Raw genomic sequence first — 11,094 nt, forward strand, 5'->3', positions numbered from 1 at the left:
GAACCCCATGAGTTCAAGACAAAAGGCAGGGATCTACTTGTCCCCGGACACATCTCTAATACAATCTCTAGATAGGGAGTCATAAAGACTTTTAAGGTTCATTACACACAGTACTCCATGGAAAGGACTGTCAACCCTGTGGAAGACAATCCTGACAGAGGGCATACCATCGAAGTCTAGAAGGATTACACCACTGAAGATGCCACTGTTGTTATGGAAGAAGCCATGAAAGCCATCCAGCTCCAAACAATAAATTCCTGCTGGAGAAAACTGTGTCCACATTTTGTGTATGACTTCACAGGACTTATGACAGAGCCAATCAAGGAAATCATGAAAGAGATTGTGGATTTGGCAAAAAAAAGTGTGTGTGTGTGGGGGGGGGGGTTCAAGATATAGATCTTGGAGAAATTCAAGAGCTAACAGGCCCAACACCACAGGAATGAACAGAAGATGATGTGCCTCTGAACCAGTGCCAGACAATGAGAAAGAAGACACTAACAGGGGTGCCCGGGTAGCTCCAGTCAGTTAGGTGTCTGACTCTTGATTTCATCTCAGGTCATGATCTCATGGTTCGTGGGATGAAGCCCTGCTTCGGGCTCTGCACCAATAGTGCAGAGCTTACTTGCAATTCTGTCTCTCCCTCTCTCTCTCTCTGCCTCTACTCTGCTCATGTTGTCTCTATCAAAATAAATAAACATTAAAAAAAAAAAAAAAAAGAAGTGCCAGAAAACAAATCGATGTTAGACAATCTAGCAGAAGGTTCTGATCATTTAAGACTGCTTTTCACTCCTTTCTTTTATTACATGGACTCTTCTATGATATGGGCACTGAAACTACAACAAATGATGGATAAAGGATTGGTACCATACAGAAACATTTTTAGAGAAATGAAAAAGCAAAAATTCAGACCAATTACAATGTATTTCTGTGAAATGACCCTGTGTGTACCTCTCTTTCCACCTCTGAGACAGCAAGACCAACCCCAGTTCGTTCTCCTCCTCCTCCTCGGCCTACTCAACATGAAGACGACGATAAAGACCTTTCTGATGGTCCACTTCCGCTTAATGAACAACAAATAATCATCATGCTGTACAGTCAGTGATCTTATCTGCTGTGCATGTGTTATCTTCATGTGAACATCTAATAAGTGTACAGCAAGAACTATACAAGGTGTTTCTGTGTTCTCATCATCATTACCTAAGTATTCACGGTGTAGGACACCATGTGCAAGATTTGAGTAGAAGTGGACAGCCTACTCTTACATAGGTATAAGGTGAGTGATATTTAACATAAAATTAACAATATGTTAATTTTCTTACTGTTTTAGAACTTTAGGGGCACCTGGGTGGCTCAGTTGGTTCAGCATCCAACTCTTATTTTGGCTCAGGTCATGATCTCATGGTTTGGGAGTTTCAGCCCCATGTCAAGCTCCACACTGACAGTGCAGGGCCTGCTTGGGATTCTCTCTCTCCCTCTCTCCCTGCCCCTCTCCTGCTCTCTCGCTCTCTCTCAAAATAAATAAACTTTAAAAAGGACTTTAGTTTCAGGGGAGCCTGGGTGACTCAGTTGGTTAAGCATCCAACTTTTGATCTCAGCTCGCGTCATGATCTCATGGTTCGTGAGTTTGAGTCCTACATTGGGCTAACACACTGTCGGTGCAGAGCCTGCTTGGGATTTGTTCTCTCTCTCTCCGTCCCTCCCCCTGGTCCCCCATGTGCTCTCTCACTCTCTCTCTCAAAATAAATAAACTTAGGGGCGCCTGGGTGGCGCAGTCGGTTAAGCGTCCGACTTCAGCCAGGTCATGATCTCGCAGTCCGTGAGTTCGAGCCCCGCGTCAGGCTCTGGGCTGATGGCTCAGAGCCTGGAGCCTGCTTCCGATTCTGTGTCTCCCTCTCTCTCTGCCCCTCCCCCGTTCATGCTCTGTCTCTCTCTGTCCCAAAATAATAATAAAAAAAAAAAAAACATTGGAGAAAATAAATAAACTTAAAAACAAAAAAAAAAGAACTTCAGTTTCAAAGAGTTACATTACTATATAGTATCTCTTTTTCTCTGGTAACTGAAGAAACTGTGTATCAGCCTATCATCACAGGTGTTTTTTTTTTTTTTATGTAACAATGTTTCCAATGCAGCATTATGAATACAGCTGTAATACTGTATGCCATAAAAACTTCATAATGATTCATTCATTAGTGTATAGCCCAGGACCCCATAAAGCAATCATTTTGCTGCTTCTTATCAATGCATGAATCGTTATACCTATAAATAAATATGAATTCCTTTTTCATGTTATCTTTTTATTTTTTTGTCTAATGTTAATAATACATATAACACCTAAAGTGTTTTGTATCCCATAAGACAACACTGATATAGGTACTCACAGCAAGACAATTCATCTTGTAAAGAAATAATGTAAACTTATGGTACCGATAAATACAGTATAGTACTGTAATGTGTTTTCTTTATGATTTTCTTAATAACATTTTCTTTTCTTTAGCTTACTGAATTGTAAGAAAACAGTATAAAATAAATACACAATAATATGTGTTAATTGACTGTTTATGTTATTGGTAAGGCTTCTGGTCAACAGTAAGCTATTAGTTAAGTTATGGGGAGTCAAGAGTTACACAGGGATTTTTGACTGCGGGAGAGGTCAGTACCCCTAAGCCCTGTAATAACATTTCAGGATAGTCCTCAAATATTTGGAAATTGGATACACTATTAAATAACTCAGAGGTGTAAGGAGAAATCACAAGAAAAATCAGAAAACTGCTTTGGCTTCAATGATAATGAAAACAAATCATCAGAATTTGCAGGGTGCAGATAAAGCAGTACATAGGGAAATTTGCCAGATAAGAGAAGTAAGCAAGAACAAAGATCTAAGCAACCACCTTAAGAAATCAGAATAAAAGCAAATTAAACCAAAGTAAGATGGAAGGCAATAAAAGACCAAAATCACTGAAATAAGAAATGGACAAAGAATAGAGTATAATCAATAACATCAAAAGTGGTTCTTTGAAATGATCAATACAATTAATAAACCTCTATCTACTGGGATGAAAACAGCAACAAAAGGAATACAAATTATCAATCAGACATGAAAGAAGACATATCACTATAGATTCTGCAAACAAAAATACTTCCAAGCAAACTGCATGCCTACATGACTTCATTATTGAATTCTACCAAAAATTTAAGGCAGAAGAACAACCAGTTCTTCACATACTTCCAAAATACAAAAAAGGCAAGAACACTACCCAACTCATTCTATGAGACTGGTATCCTGAAACCCAGGCCAGACAAAGGCATATCAAAAAAAGAATGTCCTTTATGAATACAGATGCAAAATCTTCAATAAAATATTAGCTAACAAAATCTGACAACACATAAAAAGGTTATACACTATCATCAAGGAAATGCAAAACTAGTTTAACATGAAAATCTATCAACATAATACATTCTATTATTGGAATAAAGAACCGCAAGACCAACCCACAGATACAAAAAAGCAAATAACAAAATCTAATATCCTTTCATAATAAAACATTCAACAAACTAGGAACAACAATCTCATAAAGGTGATTTTTACAACAATCACAGCAAATATCATATACTTAAGGACAAAATACTGAAAGTTTTCCTTCTGAGATCAGGAACAAGACAAGATGCCCACCTCCTGACTTCTGCTCAGTACTATACTGGAGGACCTAACCAGGGCAATTAGGGAAGAAAAAGAAATAAAAGGCACCCAAACTGGAAAAGAAGTAAAATTATGTCTACTTACAAGCAACATAATCTTATATATAAAAATCTTATTAGTAACAATAAATGAGTTCAGCAAAGTTGCAGGGTATGAGATCAGTAATAAAAAATCAACTGTACTTTTCTGATTTAAAAAAGGCAGAAGACCTGAATAGACAGTTTTCCAAAAAAGACATACAAATGGCCAATAGGCACATGAAAAGAAGTTCAAAAATACTAATCATCAGGGAAATGCAAATTAAAACCACAATGAGATATAACCTCACACCTGCCAGAATGACTAAAATCAAGAAGACAAGAAATGACAAATGTTGGCGAGGATGTGGAGAGAAAGGAATCCTCATGCACTGTTGGTGGTAATATTGGTACAGCCACCATGGAGAGGAAATAGCACAGAAGTTCCTCATAAAATTAAAAATTGACATACCCTACAATCCAGTAATTCCGCTACTGGGTATCTATCCAAAGAAAAACACTAAATCAAAAATATAAATGCACCCCTATGTTCACTGCAGCATTATTTACAATAGTCAAGACATGGAAGCAATCTAAGATTCCATCAATAGATGAATGGATAAAGAAAATGTGAGATGGAAGTAATGGAATATTACTCAGCTATAAAAAAGAATGAAATCTTGCCTTTTGCAACAACACAGATGGACCTAGAGGGTATGTGCTAAATGAAATAAGTCAGACAACGGGGAGCCTGGGTGGCTCAGGGGGTTAAGCGTCTGACTTCGGCTTAGGTCATGAACTCGTGGTCTGTGAGTTCGAGACCCGGGTTGGGCTCTGTGCTGACAGCTTGGAGCCTGGAGCCTGCTTCAGATTCTGTGTCTCCCTCTCTCTCTGCCCTTCCCCTGCTCACACTGTCTCTGTCTCTCAAAAATCAACAAATGTTAAAAACAAAAAAATAAAAAGGAAATGTCAGACAAATATCATATGATTTCACATATAAGTGAAAACTAAACACAAAACAAACAAAAAAAGCTGAAACAACTCATAAACACAGAGAACAAACTGGTAGTTGGTAAAAGGGAGAGGGGTTGGGAGATGGGCAAAATGGGTGAGGGGAAGTGGAAGGTACAGGCTTCCAGTTACAGAATGAGTAAGTTATGGGGATAAAATGCACAGCACAGGGAATATACTCAATGGTACTGTGACAGCATTGAGTGGTGACAGATGATAGCCTCACTTGTGGTGAGCATAGCATAGGGTACAGACTTTTCATACAGACTTATCCAAACACTATATTGTACACCTAAAATTAACATAACGTTGTATATTGACTATACTTAAATAAGTAGATAAATTGTACTTCTACACACTACCAGTAAACAATCTGAAAATGAAATTGAGAAAACAATTTCATCTACAATAGCATGGAAAAGAATAAAATACTCAGGTATAAGTTTAACCAAGTAAGTGTACGTTGGAAAGTATAAAATGTCATTGAAACAAATTAGAGAAGACCTAAATGGAAAGACATCCTGTGTTCATGGATCAGAAGACGTAATGTTGTTAAGATGGCAATACTCCCCAAATTGATCTATAAATTCAGTGCAGTAACTGTCAAAATCATAGAAGCCTTTTTTTTGGGCAGAAATTGACATGTAACTCCTACAATTCACATGGAAATAAAAGGGACCCAGAATAACCAAAACATCTTGAAAAAGAACACACTATGATTAAAAATTAAGTATCAACAGCATCCCAACCATAATCTGGAAACATTTAAAAACAGAAGGTAATTAGCAAAAACACTCTCTGGAAAGATGCAAGTAGCCAATAATGAACAACACTCTTTGCTTTGGCATAAATCTCAACCTTAATCAGAAGGATCTGCATCTAGCAAGGGAAGAGAAGAGTAAAACTGGGTTCCTAAAATCACCACTCTTCTGTGAGACAACTCAGTTCCAACTGAGATATTGCTTAGCAACTAAAGTCTTTAGGAACTTATTTCAAAAGTCATGATTGGGAGCTTTAACAATAATATAAATTAGTGTCCAAGGCTTTATATGTCTTTTTACCAATTCCCAATCACATGGAATAAATCTTTAACATTCATTACAAATGAACTTGTGTAAACTATGACAAGCAGCATAAATGCTGACTAATCTTGTGATTTTCTTGTCTATATGAACTTTAGGTTCTCCAGCCACATCTCCCTCTGTTCCAGCCTCTCTTACCTTAGGTTTGGGGTGTGTAGAAGGGACTCCTTTATTGCACACAGGAGGAACAGCCACCTGAGCGCTCTGACAATAAGGGAAGTAGAACAGTGCTCATAAATAGACTCCTTTCCTGTGCTTTCCTTCATCAAGCATTACTAGCTATTCTCATGTTTTCTTTATTAGAATGGTTTTAACCTATTTTTCCATATCTGCATAGGAAAGAGAGATATATATAACACAATGACTCTCCGGCAGTCTTTCTCAGTCTGGACGGGGAGTCAGGAGATGAGTGGGTGGTATCAGGTTTTTATACTAGATGGTGGTGGGTGGGAATGGAGCTCTTATAGCTTGGAAACAAACCCCTTCAGCCTTATCCCTCTGATATTAATCGTATTAGGTTATAGACACAGCATATTACAAAACAAACACACTTAAAGAAACAAGGCTTGGGGCGCCTGGGTGGCTCAGTCGGTTGAGTGTCTGACTTCGGCTCAGGTCATGATCTCACAGCTCGTGAGTTCGAGCCCCACGTCAGACTCTTTGCTGACAGCTCAGAGCCTGGAGCCTGCTTCTGTTTCTGTGTCTCCCTCTCTCTCTGCCCCTAACCCACTTGCATTCTGTCTTTGCCTCTCTCAAAAATAAATAAACACCAAAAAAAAAAAAATTTAAAGAAACAAAGGAAACACATTTCTTGAACACCTATAACAAGCCATGTATTTCACAGACTCATTGTATTTAATTTTTAGAACGACTCTATAAGATGGGTTGCCCCTGCCTCATTTTATAAGTGAGAAAAAGAAATACAAGAGTTCAAAACAATGTAGAAATTTAAAACAAAAATATATTTATCTTATGATCAAATATATACATACCTGGTACTTCCAGCAGCAGAAAATAAAGCCCAGCAGCATGAAGGCCATACTGTCGATATTGCACACTGACACTTTTCTTATGGACTGTTTGAACAAAGTGATAGAACAATGCCACCAGTGCCCTGTGAGAAATACTGTTTTCAATGAAGAAGGTCCATATGCTCTGTGGGGAGGGAGAAACATAAAAGCCAATAATTAGAGAAATTGGAAAATCTCCTATTATTTAATTTTTGCAAGTATTTAGTACCTTATTAAAAAAAAAAAAAAAAAAAAAGACCAACCTGGCTCCTAATTCTAAATGTTTGCTATCTTCTAAGGGATTGAAAAAAAATTAAAATGTAGTATTCAAAATTATAAAAATAAATAAGTACATAAGAAATTTAAATAATTAGATATCAAAATAATTCGGGGATAGGTTTGAAGCATATATATTTCTGAAATTATCATAGCCAAAAACTATAGTAAGACCTTTAGGACACCCTATATTTGTGTTTACTCAAAGAAGTTACCTATCCAGCTATATTAAATGTACTCAAAATCATTTATCGCTCTAATTACTAAATGAAGAAATTAGAGCCGTTTACTTAAATGTAAATCTCTATGGGCAACAGGAACAGGAAAAGAAATACCTGAAAGTTTCTCCCTCAGCAGATTTCATAAGTAGCCAAGGTGAGAAAGGAAATATACCCTAGACTATAAACCACTAGTTTATTAATTGTATCGTGGTTCCATGTTTTGCCAATTAAACACATGATAAGGAAACGGGTTATTTCTATAAACCAAACAGCAGGGAACTAAATATGATTTATCCTGGAGTACCTTGAAAAAAACATAGGCCCACGGATGTTCAAGCAATCAGACCCTATACTTGCTGCTCCCCTGAAGACAGGGAAAATGGCAAGTAATGCCTTGGCTTAGCTACACTAGTTAGCATGTGCCACTTTTATGGAAGAGCCCATTTAAAATCCTGTCAGTACTCTGCATTCTTTCACCATGAAACTTCTGGAAGAAATCACCTCCTACCTTTATAGTAGTTACCTCCTCATTCCTAATGCCACTTCAGCTCCACCCCACTTCCCTGTAACTGTGACCTTACAGGTCACCAAGGATGATCCAATCACCTCTGAGGGGTGACTGTGCCTGCCCATGACCTCTGCAGCACGTGATACCTGGCCACTTCCTGGTCTTCATATCAACACTCTCCACACTCCGACTGTGCACCTATAGGTCACCCTCAACCAGCTTTTTTAAACTTGTCCTGTCCTCTTCTCTTCCTTCCTGACCTCATGCATTGTTGCACTTCATCCATCACCTTGACTCAGAATTGAGAGGACTCTATCTATTTTATTAAATCTTCACTTCTTTCCTAGTCTTCCAATTCACATTTCCAGTGACCCGTTACATCTCCCTAAGAATTTCCTAACAGAATCTCACATTCCAAAGCCTAAATCTGAATTTCCCCACTTGACTTAGCTATTAGCTACTAGGATTTCCTAACAGACGAACCACATTCTTTATGCTATCCTTACCATACTCCTTATGAACTGTATACTAAAAAGGCTAAGCTTCAGATTATAATGACTTTCATCTTCCACTTCTAACACCTAAAGATGGCTGGTTCGATTTTTTTTTTTTTTTTTTTTACCTCTGTAGATCCATGTTCTTCAGTAGCAAAGGGAAAAACACTTTCATATAGTTTTATAAATGCATTCAATCCAGACTCTATGATTTCTGCTTCTATGCTGGGATCCAAAGGTTCGGTCTCTGTAAAATCCAGTTCCCACACTGTGTCCACCCATTCTAGTGGGAAAATGCAATGAAATCAATAACTTTTCTATCACAAGTAAAACACCAATCATTTTAGACACCAGGCACGTTCAAAAAGAAAAAAGGAACTAGTCATAATTCACCCAGAATTATACAATAGAAGTGTAGCATAATTAAACGAAAGCAGAAAAGGTTAAAAAATATTTTTTAAATCAGAACTGACAGCTGCTAAAAGATTGATCATCTTCTGAAATTATCAAGAAGGAACACACATTTTAGATATGACAGCCTTATGGAATGACACATCAAAACACTAATGATATGGCTACCCCATAAGTTCATTCTGGAGAAAGAGAGGTTAATAAAAGAATGCCTCAGATGTCCCTGTGTGAAACTCTTACAATCAAGTTAATAAACCCAAATAAAGCGTATAAGCACAAAGGGACATGTGAAACAACTGACAGTTTACCACAATTTAATTATTCATTCACTCTTTCCTAATCATTCTCCTAACAAATACGATCTTCTTCCTAAAAACGTTCTATCTTTTCCTGTCTCTTTCTTTCATATATTCTCCCATTTATTTTATATGCATATTTTTAAACATATACCAGTATTTTTACTTTATTTCTGGATTACACCTACCCAAGTCTCAATGAAAAAAGAAAAGATCTGGTGTCAGGAAATGAAAAAATTCAGGGGAGCCTTGGTGGCTCAGTCAGTTGAGTGTCCAACTCAGGTCATGATCTCACAGTTCGTGAGTTTGAGTACATCAGGCTGCTCGCTGCTGTCAGCACAAAACCTGCTTTGGATCCTCTGTGCCCCTCTCTCTCCACCCCTCCCCTGTACTCTCTCTCAAAAAAATTTTTTTTTTCAATAAATGATAGCTACTATTATTATTTTTACGATGGATCAGTGTTAAAACAGTAACAGGTATGTAAAACACTACACAGCATAACAGAAAATATTATGGGAGAGGTGGGAAGGATGACAGAGGTGGGAAGAATGATTCTGCTTCAATTGGACCTAAATGTGGGAGTTTACCAGGGAAAGAAATGCAAAAAAAAAAAAAAAAAAAAAAAAAAAAATGCATCCCAGACAGAGGGAACTAAGAGAAAGAAAGTATAACCTGTTTAAAAATGAACAAAATAGTTATAGCACTCAGTCTTCGCGTGAAGGGGGAGAGTCATTACTAGGATTCAGCAGTTACTATGTGCCAGGTATTAAATTAATCTTCACAAAACTGTGAGGTGGATATTATTTTAAACCCCATTTGACATGTAAGGAAACTAAGGCTTAGCAAGGTTAAGCGTCTTGCCCAGTGATACAGAGATGGTAAGCTATGGAACCAATCCCACCCACTATTTTGACTCAAAAGGTTAAGCTCTTAGAAAAGAACACTGCAGTGAATGGTGAAAGCTCTTACAGGGTATGCCAAAGATTTGGTATTTATTTAACAAATATAAGGGTAACATTAAAGGTTTAAAGACCTGACAGGGTGACGTTGGTGTTTTCAAAAGTGACCCCAGTAGAGATGCGGGGAATGGGCTGGAAGAGTTAGCATGAGAAAGCTGCTTGGATAATTCAATTGCATAGGTTGCCCATAATAAGGGCTTGCTGCTGGACAGCAGCATCAGGAAAAGGAGCAAGGAGGACCCGAGAGACATCTCTGAGGGGAGGACAACCGGTGGTTGTAAGCATGAAAGATGAAGGAAGAATGTTATGACTCCCAGGTTTGTGGATTGGCTGCTACCATTAGCTGGCTTCAGGAATCCAGTTTCACGCAGGTGACGTTTGAGGTGCCTGTGAGACATCCATTTAAACCAACGAACATGAACTTCAGGAAATAAGTCTGAACGAAGAAATAGATTTGTTATGTAAAACCACAAAAATGGATGAGGCTGTCGGTGAAGATTTGCAGAATAAGCAAGGCCGAGCAAACATGCAAAAGAACTAAAAGACCAGACAATATAAGCCCCCCCCCTTTTTTTCGTTCCTTTACTAGGTTGAGCCCCTATTCAAGAGCTGGCTCGCCAATGCCCTAGAGTGCACAGACCTGGAGATCCCAGAGTCTGCCAAGAGGAGGGCCCCACCCCCACCCCAAGCCCGGGCAGAGGAGCACCGCAGTGGCAAAGCACCACAGTTCGGCCTCCCCGAGACTCACGGCCTCGTTTTCTCACCAGGGCTGAGATCCAACGGGCACCAGGGCTGCAGGCCACTCCCAAGGCCCGGCAGAGCCACCATCATCTCCCAAGAACCGGCTAGCCACCGCGGTGGTCAACTTTCAAAGCTCGCTCCCGCGCGCGCTCCAAGACGTTCCTGCGGACCAATCACAACGTGGTGGAATTTCCCACCGACTAATCATAGCGCTCAGCCGTTTCCACTCTATTAACCAATGAACAAGGTCTTCTTAACGCATGCGCAAAGAATGGGGCGGATAAGGGACTGTAGATTGAACCAAGGTTCCACGGGGTGATTTTTTAGGTTTCCCTTTAAGTTGGGGGGGCGGGGGTCAATAATTAAGTTAT

The 11,094-nt window shown here is 38.8% G+C and overlaps 1 protein-coding gene across 3 annotated transcripts in view; it reads right to left on the reverse strand.

Annotated features, from left to right (window-relative positions):
* NCAPD3 (non-SMC condensin II complex subunit D3) overlaps nt 1-10,894 on the reverse strand; it is a 66,216-nt gene extending 55,322 nt beyond the window's left edge. For 2 of the 3 annotated variants that reach the window (XM_040483584.1, XM_040483583.1), the window contains exons 1-3: nt 10,747-10,894; nt 8,445-8,599; nt 6,800-6,962 (exon numbers count right to left, since the gene is read on the reverse strand). In XM_040483584.1, coding sequence (XP_040339518.1) covers nt 6,800-6,962; nt 8,445-8,599; nt 10,747-10,813 — 385 coding nt within the window. In that variant the 5' untranslated portion in view covers nt 10,814-10,894. The remainder of the gene's footprint in view (nt 1-6,799; nt 6,963-8,444; nt 8,600-10,746) is intronic. The other variant, XM_040483582.1, reaches the window with a different exon arrangement.
* Nucleotides 10,895-11,094: the final 200 nt, after the last annotated feature.

The sequence above is a fragment of the Herpailurus yagouaroundi genome, unplaced genomic scaffold (assembly GCF_014898765.1).
Source record: "Herpailurus yagouaroundi ecotype Mexico unplaced genomic scaffold, PumYag 161, whole genome shotgun sequence".
In the NCBI taxonomy this organism is placed as follows: domain Eukaryota; kingdom Metazoa; phylum Chordata; class Mammalia; order Carnivora; family Felidae; genus Herpailurus; species Herpailurus yagouaroundi.